This window comes from Dendrobates tinctorius, unplaced genomic scaffold (assembly GCF_039654945.1).
Source record: "Dendrobates tinctorius isolate UK_male_01 unplaced genomic scaffold, ASM3965494v1 ptg000152l, whole genome shotgun sequence".
Taxonomy (NCBI): Eukaryota; Metazoa; Chordata; class Amphibia; order Anura; family Dendrobatidae; genus Dendrobates; species Dendrobates tinctorius.
This window is the reverse complement of record NW_027361819.1, coordinates 2,709,244-2,728,151: the sequence shown is the minus strand read 5'-3', so window position 1 is coordinate 2,728,151 and position 18,908 is coordinate 2,709,244. Positions and strand designations below refer to the sequence as shown.

Below are 18,908 nucleotides of genomic sequence, written 5' to 3'. Positions count from 1 at the left end.
CTCGGGGTGGGAGCGGCCTCCTCAGTAGCGCGGATGCTCTTCTCGGGGTGGGAGCGGCCTCCTCAGTAGTACGGACGCTCTTCTCGGGGTGGGAGCGGCCTCAGTAGCGCGGACGCTCTTCTCGGGGTGGGAGCGGCCTTCTCAGTAGCGCGGACGCTCTTCTCGGGGTGGGAGCGGCCTCCACAGTAGTGTGGACGCTCTTCTCGGGGTGGGAGCGGCCTCCACAGTAGGGCGCGTGCTCTACTGGGGTGGGAGCGGCCTCCTCAGTAGGGCGCATGCTCTACTGGGGGTGGGAGTGGCCTCCTCAGTAGGGCGCATGCTCTACTGGGGGTGGGAGCGGCCTCCTCAGTAGCGCGGACGCTCTTCTCGGGGTGGGAGCGGCCTCCTCAGTAGCGCGGACGCTCTTCTCGGGGTGGGAGCGGCCTCCTCAGTAGGGCGCGTGCTCTACTGGGGGTGGGAGCGGCCTCCTCAGTAGGGCGCGTGCTCTACTGGGGGTGGGAGCGGCCTCCTCAGTAGCGCGGACGCTCTTCTCGGGGTGGGAGCGGCCTCCTCAGTAGCGCGGACGCTCTTCTCGGGGTGGGAGCGGCCTCCTCAGTAGGGCGGACGCTCTTCTCGGGGTGGGAGCGGCCTCCTCAGTAGCGCGGAAGCTCTTCTCGGGGTGGGAGCGGCCTCCTCAGTAGGGCGCGTGCTCTACTGGGGGTGGGAGCGGCCTCCTCAGTAGCGCGGACGCTCTTCTCGGGGTGGGAGCGGCCTCCTCAGTAGCGCGGATGCTCTTCTCGGGGTGGGAGCGGCCTCCTCAGTAGCGCGGATGCTCTTCTCGGGGTGGGAGCGGCCTCCTCAGTAGTACGGACGCTCTTCTCGGGGTGGGAGCGGCCTCAGTAGCGCGGACGCTCTTCTCGGGGTGGGAACGGCCTTCTCAGTAGCGCGGACGCTCTTCTCGGGGTGGGAGCGGCCTCCACAGTAGTGTGGACGCTCTTCTCGGGGTGGGAGCGGCCTCCACAGTAGTGCGGACGCTCTTCTCGGGGTGGGAGCGGCCTCCACAGTAGCGCGGACGCTCTTCTCGGGGTGGGAGCGGCCTCCACAGTAGCGCGGACGCTCTTCTCGGGGTGGGAGCGGCCTCCACAGTAGCGCGGACGCTCTTCTCGGGGTGGGAGCAGCCTCCACAGTAGTGCGGACGCTCTTCTCGGGGTGGGAGGTACACGTGATTCTGGGGGCAGCTGAAGGACGCAGTGTACTTGGGTGGTGTCGCCCCTCCCGGGCAGCGGTTACACAATCCTTAGTTTCCGCAGAGAACACAACGCCAATCAGGAAACTTCTTTTATTTCAATCCAAAGGTTGGAGAAGACGGACGTCTGCTCCGAGGGCGGATGGTGAACCCGCTGCCGAGGTGGCGCCTGTAACACCGCAGGCGGGGCAGAGTCACTGCTGCTTGCCTGACATGGGCAGAACATGGCTTTCAACAGGGGCCAGATGGGCAGACACTCCCGCCGACTACCAGTGGGCGCCCCTCTTCTCTGCCACTATCTGAATGAACTGGGCATGGTTGGCGTACAGGCTGCAGCTGCCGCTGACGTCCACCCACTGCACCTTGCCCGCATCGTCCCCGGCTTGTAAGGCCAACTGGTCCAGGATGTGCCCTGATGGGAGAGGGAAAACACGGGCATCAGAGGATGCAGCACCGGGGCAGGTAATGAGACCGCCCGGAATACCCACCTGTCTCGTCGTGGTAATTCACAGCCTGCGTCTCCATCCAGGCGTTGTCCGTGTTACGAGGGTCATCCACATACCCCTTGTATACCTGCAATGGACGGTCACACATGAAATTCACTTCATCCTGAACTTTCTGTTTCATGAACATCATAAGATTACAGTAAAGACTGACACAAAGGCAAAAAGAGAAAGGCAGTATTCACACTAAGCAGCCGCCAGCAAAGAGCCTGACGTTTACAAGATCTACACAACCCCCTATATCCGATGAGCCCCCGAGAATGACGACATTCCTAGAAGCAAGGGACCACCAGGTGAACATTACCGGCAAGTGCTCCTGAGAGAAGAGGCTCTGGATTCTCTGCTCTGTGTCCGGCTCCTCTCCAGAGCTCTCCAGAGAGTTCAACGCTTCCTCACAGAACTCCCTGCGCAGCGTTGCCGTCACCAGCTCCCCCGGATCCACCATCCCCTGCCACATACAGACATGCAGAGAGTGGAAGATACACACACAGGGGCAGTATTATAGTAGTTATATTCTTGTACATAGGGGGCAGTATTATAATCGTTATATTCTTGTACATAGGGGGCAGTATTATAATCGTTATATTCTTGTACATAGGGGGCAGTATTATAATCGTTATATTCTTGTACATAGGGGGCAGTATTATAATCGTTATATTCTTGTACATAGGGGGCAGTATTATAATCGTTATATTCTTGTACATAGGGGGCAGTATTATAGTAGTTATATTCTTGTACATAGGGGCAGTATTATAGTAGTTATATTCTTGTACATAGGGAGCAGTATTATAGTAGTTATATTCTTGTACATAGGGAGCAGTATTATAGTAGTTATATTCTTGTACATAGGGGGCAGTATTATAGTAGTTATATTCTTGTACATAGGTAGCAGTATTATAGTAGTTATATTCTTGTACATAGGGAGCAGTATTATAGTAGTTATATTCTTGTACATAGGGGGCAGTATTATAGTAGTTATATTCTTGTACATAGGAGCAGTATTATAGTAGTTATATTCTTGTACATAGGGGCAGTATTATAGTAGTTATATTCTTGTACATAGGAGCAGTATTATAGTAGTTATATTCTTGTACATAGGGGCAGTATTATAGTAGCTATATTCTTGTACATAGGGAGCAGTATTATAGTAGTTATATTCTTGTACATAGGGGGCAGTATTATAGTAGCTATATTCTTGTACATAGGGAGCAGTATTATAGTAGTTATATTCTTGTACATAGGGGGCAGTATTATAGTAGCTATATTCTTGTACATAGGAGCAGTATTATAGTAGTTATATTCTTGTACATAGGGGCAGTATTATAGTAGTTATATTCCTGTACATAGGAGCAGTATTATAGTAGTTATATTCTTGTACATAGGACTAGTATTATAGTAGTTATATTCTTGTACATAGGGGCAGTATTATAGTAGCTATATTCTTGTACATAGGGAGCAGTATTATAGTAGTTATAATCTTGTACATAGGAGCAGTATTATAGTAGTTATAGTCTTGTACATAGGGGGCAGTATTATAGTAGTTATATTCTTGTACATAGGGGCAGTATTATAGTAGTTATATTCATGTACATAGGAGCAGTATTATAGCAGTTATATTCTTGTACATAGGGGCAGTATTATAGCAGTTATAATACTAATCCTCATTGCACCATGATCTCGGGTACATTAGAGGATACACAGCAGTCATACATCTCCAGTTCCTGTCACTGACATTTCCCATGAACGCCCTGGCGCTCAGGTTCTATCTTGTCTTTGAAGCAGGAGAAACACGAGGTGTAGTTCTGTCTGTATCTGCTTGGAGCGGTGATTGTGAGAGGGGTCACATTGTGTAATCCTTCCTGGGGTGAGCTATGTGTCTCATCTGTTCCATATTTACACATCCTTTATTCAGGGGCCTGTAATGTGCTCTGCACTCACCCCCGGGATCGCCCACTGCCCGCAGTCTTTCCTCTGTATAGATACAAATTGTAATACAGGTTTCCCAGTCTCGGAATGCTGAACCTTCTCCCCTGTAGTAGCTCGTTTCCACCTGGAGGGGGGAGGAAAACATTAAACACATTCTGGCATATTACCTGTCCATTGCAGCAGCAACAGCAGTAGAAGTAGTAGCAGCAGTAATGGTGGTAGTAGCAGCCGCAGCAGTAGTGGTGGTAGCAGCAGTAGTGGTGGAAGCAGCAGCAGCAGTAGTAGCAGCAGCAGTAGTGGTGGTAGCAGCAGCAGCGGTAGTAGCAGCAGTAATGGTGGTAGTAGCAGCCGCAGCAGTAGTGGTGGTAGCAGCAGTAGTAGAAGCCGCAGTAGTAGCAGCCACAGTAGTGGTGGTAGCAGCAGTGGTAGTAGCAGCAGCAGCAGCAGCGGTGGTAGTAGTAGCAGTAGTGGCAGTAGTAGCAGCCGCAGTAGTAGCAGCAGCAGCGGCAGCAGTAGAAGTAGTGTTGGTAGCAGCAGTGATAGTAGCAGCAGCAGCAGTGTAAGCAGCAGTAGTGGTGGTAGTAGGAGCAGTGATAGTAGCAGTAGTAGAAGTAGTAGCAGCAGCAGCTGTGCTCACCTGGTTATGATGGGGTCTGCTGCATGATTCGGTCCCCATCGGCCCAGTAGTCCTCTCCCTATTATCCCTGTCCGCCCCATGGGGTTCCTGAGAATGGAAGTAAATACTCGCAGTCAGATCTTGCTGTAGAGGCGAGAGGATGCCCCATTATATGTCACCCGCATTCACCTCGGCCATCCGTCTATTACTTCATATGTTCCTTCAAAACTGGTTCTCTCTACTTGTCCGTCGAGTGCGTTGTACTTGGGGCAGAAGTCTTCATTGCTGCAAAACACAAGAAGATCCATGTTTTATTGTACTCCAGTCACATCGAAATCTGCACGCACATTTCTGCTGCTTTTCTGTTGGTTCTCAGGATGCATGCGGTCTTCTTTAGTGTTAGTACAGAGCACACAGAAATGGAGACGTGGTCCAAGCGAGCAAGTACAGCAGCCGGAAGAATTGTGATTGCAGCTCTGGGTGTGACTCGGTATTGTGATGGTCAACGTGTGACTGGACACACCGCCTCCAGCAGGGAGAATTTCTATGGCACACGTGACCCTGGATACACCGCCTCCAGCAGGGAGAATTTCTATGGCACACGTGACCCTGGATACACCGCTTCCAGTAGGGCGAATTTAAATAATATAACGTGCAGCCGGATACACCGCCTCCAGCAGGCGAATTTCAGAATTACACGTGTAACTGGATACACCGCCTCCAACAGGGAGAATTTAAACAATAAAGGGAAACACCAGGGAAACTGATACAATGGAGGGCCCTGCGAGAGAGAACAGGGATGTGGAGACCTCCTGCACTCCCGAGCCAGTCTCTACACTCCTAACAGTGCCTATACAGGCTCCACACCTGTCGCCGAGCTGGAACCTAAGAACCCTAGCTCGCCCTGCACCTAGCCCTTTCTAATGAAATGGACGGTGCAGAAACTAATCCCACCACTGCACTGAAACACACAAAAGGGATGTCCCAAACAGGGATAACACCACTTAGCTTTGCTCTGTTGCTCTTGCTCCCAGCAACAGAGTCCAACACCAGAATGCAGCTTTCCTCCAGAATAGCTGCTCCTTCACCAAGCTTTGTCAGAGCTGCAAGGAACTCTCTCTAGCTCCTTCCACACCAGGACTCTGACTGAGCTGCCAGGAACTCTCTCTAGCTCCTTCCTCCACCAACGATGGTTGGAAATGACCACTATCGCCAACAATGAGTGAGAGCACATGACACACCTTTATAGTTAAGCCAGAGGAATCACACCTGTTAGTGATTCCCGTGTAATAACGCTAACCACCACCGGGGGCAAACTAGGACAAAAGACACCACTGTGCAATGACCCTAATGGCCACCGGGGGCAAAACCAAACTTAAGCACACAGCATAAGGAAAAAAAAGGTTACATGTGCTTTTATCTGTCATCAGCCAACCTGGATCATGACAGGTATTAATAAAAAAAATACTATTTCTGCAAAGTTACATTCATGGTTGTCTTTATCACCCATCCACAGGAAAGGTGATACATTGCTGACAATTGGGACCCCCACCCACCCTGAGAATGGTCTATGAATAGATGGATGGTCCTACATGCCCCCCACCTTTGCTCCATTTATTAAAGGCGCTGGTTAATTAAAATTGCAATATGCTGGTGAAAAATAAGCAACTTTGCAACTTAGCTTTTAGTAAAAATCCTTTCCGTTCTCAAAAACGGGGAATTTTTAATTTGAGAGCGTACTGATTAGGAGACCAACCACCACTGGTAGACCGCAGTGGTGGCCGCTAACCTTGGCAACGAGCAGTCCCTGCCACTGGTGGTTGGTCTCCTAAGCAAGGAGTTCAGCACTTACAAATAGTTTGCTTGTAATCGCTGCTCTAAAGCTGATAGCACCGCGGTATCCGGAGAGCTTCACGCTTTCTAGCACTCGTCTGATGCTGCCGAGGCAAAGCGGCCTCTGCATGCGGGATAAGTGAGGGCACAGTACGGAGCAGGGTGGGACAATGCCGCAGGTCTGAGCTGTCGATGGCAAGCAGGGAGCTGGGTGGAGGTAGAGCAGCACAGCGCGCCTGGACTCCGGCACTCACATATTTAAAGGGGTTGTCTCATGTTCTTTGTCCAGGAACGCACAGCTCCGCTGCCTCCAACCTTCTTATCTGCTGTGGGACATAAAAACATGAGACAACCCCCTTAAATATGGAGATAGCCTTACACTGCTCTGTGCCATGGAGGATGAGTGGACCGCTGACCTGCATGTGCGACCACCGCACCATTCAAAAAGTCCACACCAAGCCCCTTTCTCAGGATCTGTGGGTAGAGAATAATCTTGGTATATAACCCCTATAAATATTACTGGGGACCCTACTCCGGTTTTGGATCATTTTTGGACAGAATGCTGCAGGAAACGGCCGGCATGGTGGTGACAGCCGCTCCCTGGTGGCTGTTCCACAGTTCTACACTAGAGGTCCCCGTCGCTCAGAACATGGTACTGACTTTATACGTAACGGGACGCTGCGATGTACTGTTAGGCGTAATAAGGCTGAATCTGCGATGAACGCTCCTGATGAAGCCCCTGAGCCGAAATCCTCGCCCAGCCTGGGCGTTATCAGAAAGCGCTACACGAGACTAGCCAGACTGGTCTGGCGGTTTCCAGGCACCTCTCACCTTTGTGGTGGGTCAGCCCAGGGAGGTCTGGCGAGAACGGAGGGGGCAGTGTACTCTACGGGCTGATACTCCGGCCATTCCACAGACCAGCTGACCTTCTCCTGGGGAACCGGCCTCCTCTCCACCTTGGAGCCTTGGTACGGAGAGGTCAAAGCCTTGACGTGAGTCGCCATCACTGGCGGGCGGCTGCTGTACCAGCACGACAACAGGACACTGCGGGAGAAAGAAACGAGACACAACCGAGTCAGGACAAGGACCTGCCGCTGCTCAGCCAGGGCCTCCTGGTGCATGAATACAATGCCAGACGCACGGTACAGTCTGACACACACAGAGGACACATGGCGGCACTATAACAGTACTGCACCTGACGAGCGCAGCAGTGACAGAGGCCGCGGTAACAGCTCGAGTCAGGGCGCTACCCGGCATCCACACGTCCGGTCACACACCGCACCCCTAGACGCAGGCGGGAAGATGGGTCAGTACAGCAACATAAAACATGGCTCCAGCCCCCACACTGACACACTCTGCGCTGCTGTACGGCCTCAGACGCCGGACGCTCCGATCTGGCGCACGACTCTGATCGGGCGATCGGTCTGTCACCTGTATTTATGTTGTCCCCATGGTGATGACATCACAGATACCCATGTGACTGCCGCAGCCAATCACAAGCCTCCGGTAGCATCACGAGACCAGGGATTGGCTGCTGTGGTCACATGATCTCTGTAAACACTACCTGGATTGGACCGTTACAGCGGTGATGATATTATCCCATGGCTGTCAGCTGTTACCTCACCAAGGCCTAGGGCAGCAGTGTGTTATCACCATGGTGACTGGATGATGGCGGGAGGCAGAGGGGCGCGGAAGTATACCATGAGGGGTGATATGATGTAACTACCTGCTGTTCCCAACGTGATTGGTGGAAATAAATGTCAATCAAGCGGAGCGCGGTTTTGATAGGTCGCAGGGCACCTCAGGACCCTCTTACCTGCTAGGAGCGCTGTGATTGGTCGGGAGTAGAAGTCGCTGAGCGCGGAGCCCGAACACCACGCACCCGGCCTGGAGCAGGTGACCGGCGCAAGCAGTCAGTCGGGGAGACATACTGCGCAGGCGCAAACCAGACGGCCACGCCTTCTGGTTCCTTGGTAACGGCCCGTTGACGCAGTGGGCGGGGCGTCGTGTCTTCTGAGCGCGCGATGTAGAGGCGTCGAGTTCTCTGCTGACAGGAGCTTGTTCTGAGGTAAATGTGAGCGGGGAGCGGGATACCACACGGGCCGGGACCGGGAGGGCAGCGCTATAGGGAGGTGATTCATGTAAACCTCACTGGTTATAAGGCACCTCCTGTCAGAGCTGCAGTTTGTGGCGGAAAAATGGAGGCAAAATTACCGTCCAGTGATTCTACAGGTGTGGACGTAGCGCGTGTGTCCGTGGCTGTGTGTATCGCGTGCCGGCGTCGTGGATCGCAGGATCGCGAACATCGGAGCATCTGGATCTTATGTCGGGAATCACCAAGATGGAATCAGCTCTCCGGTGTAGACCTCAAAGGGGCTCCGGGGCCCAGAGAACGTCTGGACGTAGGACAGGTGACCGGTGTCATAAATGTGAGGTCCTACACCCGGCAACGATCAGGTCCCACACACAGGGTACGGAGCGGTCCTAAATCCAGCACCCCCAACGATCAGGTCCCGTACACAGGGTACAGAGCCAGAACAGTACGGTGAGGTCCTACACCCAGCTCTCCCAACGATCAGGTCCCACACACAGGGTACGGAGCCAGAACAGTACGGTGAGGTCCTACACCCAGCTCTCCCAACGATCAGGTCCCACACACAGGGTACGGAGCCAGAACAGTGCGGTCCTAAATCCAGCACCCCCAACGATCAGGTCCCGTACACAGGGTACAAAGCCAGAACAGTGGGGTCCTAAATCCAGCACCCTCAACGATCAGGTCCCGTACACAGGGTACAAAGCCAGAACAGTGCGGTCCTAAATCCAGCACCCCCAACGATCAGGTCCCGTACACGGGGTACAAAGCCAGAACAGTGCGGTCCTAAATCCAACACCCTCAACGATCAGGTCCTGTACACAGGGTACAAAGCCAGAACAGTGCGGTCCTAAATACAGCACTCCCAACGATCAGGTCCCGCACACAGGGTAAGGAGCCAGAACAGCGCTGTACGGTGAGGTCCTACACCCAGCTCTCCCAACGATCAGGTCCCGCACACAGGGTAAGGAGCCAGAACAGCGCTGTATGGTGAGGTCCTACACCCAGCACCCCCAATGATCAGGTCCCACACACAGGGTACGGAGCCAGAACAGTGCTGTACGGTGAGGTCCCACACCCAGCACTTCCAATGATCAGGTCCCACACACAGGGTACGGAGCCAGAACGGTACGGAGAGGTCCTACACCCAGCACCCCCAATGATCAGGTCCCACACACAGGGTACGGAGCCAGAACGGTACGGAGAGGTCCTACACCCAGCACCCCCAATGATCAGGTCCCACACACGGTACGGAGCCAGAACAGTGCTGTACGGTGAGGTCCTACACCCAGCACCCCCAATGATCAGGTCCCACACACAGGGTACGGAGCCAGAACGGTACGGAGAGGTCCTACACCCAGCACCCCCAATGATCAGGTCCCACACACAGGGTATGGAGCCAGAACGGTACAGAGCGGTCCTAAATCCAGCACCCCCATCAGGTACCGTACACAGGGTACGGAGCCAGAACAGCGCAGTACAGTGCGGTCCTAAATCCAGCACCCCCAATGATCAGGTCCCGTACACAGGGTACGGAGCCAGAACGGTACGGTGCGGTCCTAAATTCAGCACCCCTAACTATCAGGTCCTGTACACAGGGTAAAGAGCCAGAACGGTACGGTGAGGTCCTAAATCCAGCACCCCCAACAATCAGGTCCCGTACGGAGCCAGAACAGCGCTGTACGGTGAGGTCCTACACCAAGCACCCCCAACGATCAGGTCCCGCACACAGGGTACAAAGCCAGAACAGTGCGGTCCTAAATCCACTACTCCCAACGATCAGGTCCCGTACACAGGGTACAAAGCCAGAACAGTGCGGTACGGTGCAGTCCTAAATCAAGTACTCCCAACGATCAGGTCACGCAGACAGGGTACGGAGCCAGAACAGCGCTGTACGGTGAGGTCCTACACCCAGCACTCCCAACGATCGGGTCCCGCACACAGGGTACAAAGCCAGAACAGTGCGGTACGGTGCGGTCCTAAATCCAGTACTCCCAACGTTCAGGTCCCACACACAGGGTAAGGAGCCAGAACAGCGCTGTACGGTGAGGTCCTACACCCAGCACTCCCAACGATCAGGTCCCGCACACGGTACAAAGCCAGAACAGTACGGTGCGGTCCTAAATCCAGTACTCCCAACGATCAGGTCCCGTATACAGGGTAAGGAGCCAGAACAGCGCTGTACGGTGAGGTCCTACACCCGGCACCACCAACGATCAGGTCCCGTACACAGGGTACAGAGCCAGAACGGTACGGAGAGGTCCTAAATCCAACACCCCCAACGACCAGGTCCCACACACAGGGTAAGGAGCCAGAACAGCGCTGTACGGTGAGGTCCTACACCCAGCACCCCCAACGATCAGGTCCCGCACACAGGGTATGGAGCCAAAACAGCGCTGTACGTTGAGGTCCTTAATCCAACACCCCCAACGATCAGATACCCCTACACAGGGTACAAAGCCAGAACAGTGGGGTCCTAAATCCAGCACCTCCAACGATCAATTCCTGTACACAGGGTACAAAGCCAGAACAGTGCGGTCCTAAATCCAGCACCCCCAACGATCAGGTCCCGTACATGGGGTACAAAGCCAGAACAGTGCGGTCCTAAATCCAGCACCACAAAAGATCAGGTCCCGTACACAGGGTACAAAGCCAGAACAGTGGGGTCCTAAATCCAGCACCTCCAACGATCAATTCCTGTACACAGGGTACAAAGCCAGAACAGTGTGGTCCTAAATCCAGCACCCCCAACGATCAGGTCCCTACACGGGGTACAAAGCCAGAACAGTGCGGTCCTAAATCCAGCACCCCCAACGATCAATTCCTGTACACAGGGTACAAAGCCAGAACAATGCGGTCCTAAATCCAGCACCCCCAACGATCAGGTCCCGCACACAGGGTAAGGAGCCAGAACAACGCTGAACGGTGAGGTCCTACACCCAGCACTCCCAACGATCAGGTCCCGCACACAGGGTAAGGAGCCAGAACAGCGCTGTACGGTGAGGTCCTAAATCCAGCACCCCCAACGATCAGATACCCGTACACGGTACAAAGCCAGAACAACGCGGTCCTAAATCCAGCACCCCCAACGATCAGGTCCCGCACACAGGGTAAGGAGCCAGAACAACGCTGAACGGTGAGGTCCTACACCCAGCACTCCCAACGATCAGGTCCCGCACACAGGGTAAGGAGCCAGAACAGCGCTGTACGGTGAGGTCCTAAATCCAGCACCCCCAACGATCAGATACCCGTACACAGGGTACAAAGCCAGAACAGTGTGGTCCTAAATCCAGCACCCCCAACGATCAATTCCTGTACACGGTACAAAGCCAGAACAGTGCGGTCCTAAATTCAGGTCCCTTACATGGGGTACAAAGCCAGAACAGTGCGGTCCTAAATCCAGCACCCCCAACGATCAGGTCCTGTACACAGGGTACAAAGCCAGAACAGTGGGGTCCTAAATCCAGCACCCTCAACGATCAGGTCCGGTACACAGGGTACAAAGCCAGAACAGTGCGGTCCTAAATCCAGCACCCCCAACGATCCGGTCCCGTACACGGGGTACAAAGCCAGAACAGTGCGGTCCTAAATCCAACACCCTCAACGATCAGGTCCTGTACACAGGGTACAAAGCCAGAACAGTGCGGTCCTAAATACAGCACTCCCAACGATCAGGTCCCGCACACAGGGTAAGGAGCCAGAACAGCGCTGTACGGTGAGGTCCTACACCCAGCTCTCCCAACGATCAGTTCCCGCACACAGGGTAAGGAGCCAGAACAGCGCTGTACGGTGAGGTCCTAAATCCAGCACCCCCAACGATCAGATACCCGTACACGGTACAAAGCCAGAACAGTGCGGTCCTAAATCCAGCACCCCCAACGATCAGGTCCCGTACACAGGGTACAAAGCCAGAACAGTGTGGTCCTAAATCCAGCACCCCCAACGATCAGGTCCCGTACACAGGGTACAAAGCCAGAACAGTGGGGTCCTAAATCCAGCACCCCCAACGATCAGGTCCCGTACACAGGGTACGAAGCCAGAACAGTGCTGTACGGTTCGGTCCTAAATCCAGCACCCCCAACGATAAGGTCCCGTACACAGGGTACTAAGCCAGAACAGTGTGGTCCTAAATCCAGCACCCCCAACGATCAGGTCCCGTACACAGGGTATGAAGCCAGAACAGTGCGTTACGGTGTGGTCCTAAATCCAGCACCCCCAACGATCTGGCTTTGTACCTTGTGTACGGGACATGAACACTGCAGTCCTAAATCCAGCACCCCCAACAATCAGGTCCCGTACACAGAGTACGAAGCCAGAACTGCGCTGCACGATGCGGTCCTAAATCCTGCAACCCCAACGATCAGGTCCTGTACACAGGGTTCGAAACCAGAATAGCGCTGTACGCCGAGGTCCTACACCCAGCACCCCTAACGATAAAGTCCTGTACACAGGGTACGAAGCCAGAACATCACTGTGCTGTGAGGTCCTAAACCTGGCACCCACAACAATCATGTCTCCTATGGAGGATAAGAAGCCAGAACAGATATGTGCACCACGTAGTGGCCGTTCTCCGGTACTGCATCTCAGCTTATAGTGAAGTAAATGATAGACCTGGCATATGACATGGACAATTCTTCTAATGGGTAATTTCTAAGCGTCATTCATACTGGCTCCTTTGCAAAGTCAAGAAAAGTCGCAGTAGACTGCACTATGACAGCCTAATGCAGACTCAACAGGCCCCATAACAGTCAGCGGGCTTCATTTATGGTAGTTATGATCGGTTATAACCCTAGTGTCAATATATAAAGTCAAAAGAAATGCTACAATAAAAAATGATAATCAGGCAAGTATTACTTTCCAAATAAGGAGTTTTTATTAAACATATATGTAAATAACAAACAAGACAGAAAACCAGAATAAAAAGGGGATCTATTGCAAAGTCACGTCACTGGAAAACATGGATGCACGGACAGTATGTATGAAATAATAAATAAGCCATGAAACATGAAGATGAATGCGGGTCCACATGGAGGAATTGTGCATAGTTTTCATATGACATCACAGCCAAAAGGTACAAATATATGATGTAAAATAGATGTAAATACTTAAGTCCCCCAATGATGTAAAATACAAATCGATAACCCATTGCTCAATATCCCCACCTAATGGAGACAAGTGGAGTAACAGACCAACTGAAAGCAAATAAAAATATATATATACTAGCTGAAGAGCCCGGCGTTGCCCAGGCATAGTACCTAACTGTGGGTCCGCTCTCTCCCTTAACAGCCCCGCTCTCCTTCCGCAGCCCCGCTCCACTCGCCATCACGCTCTCCTTCTACAGCCCCGCTCTCCACCCGCCATCCCGTTCTATCCCTCCGCAGCTGCGCTCTACATCCGTGTCCCGCTGTCCCTCCACAGCCCCGCTCTCTCCCACCACAGCCCCGCTCTCTCCCACCACAGCCCCGCTCTCTCCCACCACAGCCGAGCTCTCTCCCACCACAGCCCCGCTCTTCTCTCCACCCGCCGTCCCGTTCGATCCGCAGCTGCGCTCTACATCCGTGTCCCTCTCTCCCTCCACAGCCCCGCTCTCTCCCACCACAGCCCCGCTATCTTCTCTCCACCCGCCGTCCCGTTCTATCCGCATCCGCGCTCTACATCCGTGTCCCTCTCTCTCTCCACAGCCCTGCTCTCTCCCTCCACAGCCCTGCTCTCTCCCTCCACAGCCCCGCTCTCTTCCTCCACAGCCCTGCTCTCCCTCCACAGCGTGGCTTAATTCCTCCACAGCCCCGCTCTCCATGCACCATCCTGCTGTATCCATCCTCAGCCCCGCTCTCCATCCGTGTCCCACTCTGATGCTTCGTGATTGGTTGGTGTCCCACTCTGCTGCTTCGTGATTGGCTGGTGATGCACACACATACATACATACATTCACTTTTATATATAGAGATTATAACAATGACACCAACCATGTCTATAGCAAGGGAATATATTCCATTTACAAGATTAGGTGTATTCAGATAAAGTGCAATAAATACAGCTTGGGAGGAACATTTATTCCCGAATAGTAACTACACACCCGGCATCGGTACATGTATCACATCACAAATGCATATTCTATTTACCCGGAGTTTAGCCGCCCTAACGCGCGTTTTCTCGTAGTTGCTTCTTCAGAGAGGGTCTACTGTCAGTCTAGCCTAAGACCTTTATGACTATTGATGACTGGTGCTGGATTCGGAAAACATCTGTCTTGTGGCCAAAGTGAAGGGAGAAGTGGATAAAGGTAGGAAAACGAGCCAATTTACTAATGTAGGAGGATTCATTACCTAATCAGTGTTGTGCGTCCCAGTGCTGGCCGTTTTACTTTTCAGATGGCGTCCTGACGCATAGAGTTTAATTGATTCATATAGGCTTCAGTTTAGTTTCATGTGACTCAGAGCAGGACCGGTTATCATTTTTTTTTTTCGGAAGTTTATGGGGTGGGGACCCATGAGACATGGATGAAACTAAGAAGATGGACTTCATATTTCAGTTTTCTATCTGCGTTTCATCCATTTTTAACCTTATTGTTAAAAGCCAATGGATAAAAAAAAAAAGTTCAAGCTACCTGCTCCAACAATTTAAAAAATGATATATCAGAAAAAAAAAAAATTGGTTAATTTCTCTTGGATGGCAACACACATATGTGTAAAGCTACCTTATGGAAAGAGTTACCATTCTCTCAGATGGCAACACACGTATGTGTAAAGCTACTTTATGGAAAGAGTTACCATTCTCTCGGATGGCAACACACGTATGTGTAAAGCTACCTTATGGAAAGAGTTACCACAGCTCGTTGTACCGTACACATTACAGATATGTTTTTGGCAGATTTGCCATAATCGTCCTAAGATAGACATCCTCCCTTTCACCAGATTAACCTCACTTGTTAATCACTAGCTGAAATCTGAACAATACTCTGATCCTCACACACTGGAGATTTTGAACAGATGAGACAGTCAATTTAGACTATTTTGTACCAGACATTTGTACCTTTTTGTGACACAAGTGAGCCTGATAGATGCCGATTTCCATGTAAAGATGCTCTGTTTTAGCATTTTTGGTTGTTGGGGCGTTGCTGTTGAAAAATCATTTGGTTAAAATGACAGATCTGCATGGCATCAGTGGCCGTCTAGTAAAGAGGTTACGGTCATCACTCCGGACAGGTGGACGGTGGTGCTCAGTGGTAGGGTGAATATCCCAACATTAACTTGGGAAAGACCACAGCTCTCCTTAGTTGGAGTGAATAAAATGACATTTATTGATATCTTCACATGTCATGTTCTTGGGTGAGAAGATGGCCAGCATTTCGGTCTGTCCAGACCTTGGTCATGGCCTGTTAGAAGCAGAATACTGGATACTCTGGAGAGGCTGATAGCGGTCTGTCATGGCTTTCATGTCAGTCCACCTGGATCTTGGTCAATTAGGAGCAGCGTAGTGGTCGTACTATGGAGGGTCTAACAGGCTGAGCGGAAACGGCTGCACTCTCACGGAGTCTTCAAAGAAGTGTGATTATTATTATAGTAGCAGGCACAAACATGTCAAAATGCATGGAGATACATATGATGGTCATAAGTTTCGATCCATCCCTGTTCTTTATCACATCGTGGCTGTCGAAAATGTGAAATCCTACATAAAAAATTGTGCAATATATACAGTGAATAATGATATGTACAGCAAAATATACAATATTGTAGACATTAAATGATCCCAGAAATGTTCTTTACACTGCTCTTAACAGGCTGAGACCGGTGTCTGGGTGGATTGAAGCATTGGTCATCTTACAAAGTTACCATGCCATGCTGACCCCTCAATAAATTCTTCACGTCAACTAAGGACTGTTATGATATCTCCTATATTATCAGAAGTCCCAACCAACTTATTCCCAACAATGGATATCAAGACAACTGCATCCCCTAAATGGAAATCCAGGTCATGGCCGACCCCAATAAGTTGTTTTGCTCAGATCATCTTTTTATCTTGCATATTGTCTTTGAAGACGACAACTATCACAGACAGTAATGAAGGATAAGTTGTTTTTTTTAGGAAACAGCCTCTGGAATTCCCTAATTTACAGTCAGCTTTAGCCTCCTGATAAAAACCTGTGACTTTATGCAAATATTGCATAAAGCTACATGTATGTAACTACCCTTTTTCTAGGACAGGATATTTACAGGACAGAAAAAGAGCTTGGCTCTTTATGGGACTGTCTTAGAAGTTTCCTGGGGAATCAGGTAAAACAAGTTTGAGTGTATTTCTAGCAAGAAAACAGAAAATCCCTCTGTAGATCGCCAGCTCTCTTCCAGGATGGCATCTGCTGCAGTCGCTGAAGACCAGACCTGTTTCACATGCATATACCTTTGTTCCAGTCTCGTGACTCTGAGATGTGGACATGTTGTTTGTGAAGATTGCAAGAAGGAGACCTCTCAGGAAGATGAACAATGCTTTGAATGTAAGGCAAAATCAGAGAAAGAGAGCAAGGTTTTGTGCACTTACTGTGTGAATCTTTCGGTCCCTGCTGTGAAGTCGTGCCGTGTATGTGAAGCTTCGTTGTGTGAAACACACCTCTCTGTCCACAATAAGTCACCAGATCACGTCTTAATAGAGCCAACCTCATCATTACGTTGCCAAAAGTGTACCATCCACAACGAGGTACTTAAGTACTACTGTCCCGAAGATGACTCCGTTATCTGTGTCTCCTGCTTTTTAATTGGAAACCATAAGGGACATGCGGTGCAACTCCTACAAAGTGCTTCTGAGAAGAAGAAGGAGAAACTCGTGGGCTTGTTGAGAAGACGAATCCTAAGGAAGGAAAAGACTCAAAATAGAATCAAGGACTTAGAGTCAGAAATGGAAAACGCGAAAGACAAAGCAAAAGCCATAAAGGACCAAGTAGACGTTCTCTTTACTAATATAAGGGCACAGTTATATGCCCTAGAAAGACGTGTCTTACGAGAGGTCTCAAAGCAGGAAGAGCAAGTTATGCACTGCCTTTCTGAACAGGTCCAAGAACTAGAAATAAAAGTGAAAAATATATCTAAGCAGATATCCGATATTGAGAAACTGTGTCAGATGACTGATCCATTAACTATCCTAACAGGCCGTCTACCAGGATCTCTGACTGTATCAGATGGCTACTCAAGAAGGATGAGCGATGAACCATTGAACCAAGTAAAAAGTCTGGATAAAGTTCTCATTTCTATGACTTTGCACAGAAATCTAGCTAAAATTGTGTCTAATGTAAGTGCAATGGAAGAACTTCAATTGTTGGAGGCCTCAGAGATAATACTGGATGAAAAGACAGCTGGAGATTATGTTTTGCTCTCAGGAGACCTGAAGACCGCCTGCAAATCAAAGCTTAACTTAAGACGGCCAGAAAGACCAGAAAAATTTTACTGCGTTCAGGTCCTTAGTACCAAAAGCTTTCTTTCAGGACGACATTCGTGGGAGGTGGAAGCAAGTGACTGTGGGGACTGGATGATAGGGGTGGCCTATGCTACCATAGAAAGGAAAGGTACTCTCTCCTTCCTCGGCATCAACGATCACTCCTGGGTCCTCACGAGATCAAACAATAGGTATTCAGTGAAGCATAACTCAGAAATAATTCACATAGATGTGGCGTATTCATGTCAGAGATATTTAATATATCTGGACCTTGAGGCCGGTCAGCTTTCTTTCTATCAGCTAAGTGACCCCATATGCCACCTGTACTCCTACAAGACCATCTTCCACTCCCCTCTTCATGCTGCGTTTTGGGTGGAGGATGATGCCTGGGTTAAGATAAGTTAGAGCCCAAACTAATGACGAACCATTCATTAATGTCATTGTTACTGAGGTTTCCTCATTGGCAATCAGGAGCAAAGCCATTTATTTATGATTTAACTTGCACTTTATTCTTTTTACGCTGTATCTTGACATATGAGCGTTGCCTTTTAAAATTTAATTATAATCGTGATTACAGTCTTGTTTCTCTAGATGGGTATTTGCCTTGATTTCTAAGACCTCACTATTTACTCACTTTTCTTCTATGATTAATTGTAGCCATTAATTCTCTACCCAAGTTCCGGTAATAAAGCGGCCGTGTGGTGCATCTTACGCCTCATTCAGATGTTTGATTTTTGCTGACTGTGATTTTCCTGGATAACACTCGTAACTGTGATAGTTTAAGGGACCAATCAAATATCAGACTTTTTCCTTGGACCAAGTGGACGGCGGAAAATCTTGGAGATATGTATAATTTTGATCCAAGACTCAGATCTAAATCGGCAATGCAAGTCAATGGGTCCGCGAAAAAATCTGAGTGCGGTCTGAGTTTCATAGACTGTCTGAATGGTGAAGGGGGGGAATTTTTTTTTAAAAAAATTTCTCCACATACGTGAAAAGTGGATGACCCATGTACCACACTCTGATCAGAGTCTGATCTGAATAATGTGTCCTTTTTTTCGCATGTGGAAAAATCGAGTGTCTGAAGAGCCCTTAATCTGAGTAAGGCCCCATTCACACGTCTAGGCTCTGTCTCGATTTTTTCCTTTGTTGTTTGGGCTTGTTCATATGTCGTTTTTGTGAAATTTTTTTTTTGAGCATGACATTATAAATTGATGTGTGAATTTGTTCTTTACTGTGGTTTTGTGATGCTGTTTGTACTATGTGGTTTGTACAGGTGAAAGCCCTTTCTTT

The 18,908-nt window shown here is 50.2% G+C and overlaps 2 protein-coding genes across 5 annotated transcripts; one reads left to right on the top strand and one right to left on the bottom strand.

Moving 5' to 3' along the window:
* Positions 1 to 1,304: 1,304 nt before the first annotated feature.
* NUDT9 (nudix hydrolase 9) lies at positions 1,305 to 8,035 on the bottom strand. 4 transcript variants are annotated; one of them, XM_073547362.1, is made up of 9 exons: positions 7,920 to 8,033; positions 7,299 to 7,387; positions 6,935 to 7,147; positions 4,460 to 4,555; positions 4,292 to 4,378; positions 3,667 to 3,778; positions 2,033 to 2,176; positions 1,714 to 1,798; positions 1,305 to 1,637 (listed from the first exon to the last, which is right to left on the bottom strand). In XM_073547362.1, exons 2-9 carry the CDS (start codon positions 7,358 to 7,360, stop codon positions 1,492 to 1,494), a joined length of 945 nt encoding a protein of 314 aa, XP_073403463.1. In that variant the 5' UTR covers positions 7,361 to 7,387; positions 7,920 to 8,033; the 3' UTR covers positions 1,305 to 1,491. The 4 variants fall into 4 exon arrangements, with proteins under 4 accessions (XP_073403463.1, XP_073403464.1, XP_073403461.1 ...); XM_073547363.1 differs by lacking the exon at positions 7,920 to 8,033 and adding an exon at positions 7,668 to 7,686; XM_073547360.1 differs by lacking the exon at positions 7,299 to 7,387 and having other exon boundaries at positions 7,920 to 8,035.
* A 38-nt stretch (positions 8,036 to 8,073) lies between these two features.
* Positions 8,074 to 18,266, top strand: LOC141050734 (E3 ubiquitin-protein ligase TRIM7-like). The gene is made up of 3 exons (XM_073547349.1): positions 8,074 to 8,171; positions 14,355 to 14,475; positions 15,973 to 18,266. Exon 3 carries the CDS (start codon positions 16,539 to 16,541, stop codon positions 18,018 to 18,020), a length of 1,482 nt encoding a protein of 493 aa, XP_073403450.1. The 5' UTR covers positions 8,074 to 8,171; positions 14,355 to 14,475; positions 15,973 to 16,538; the 3' UTR covers positions 18,021 to 18,266.
* The last annotated feature ends 642 nt before the right edge of the window (positions 18,267 to 18,908 follow it).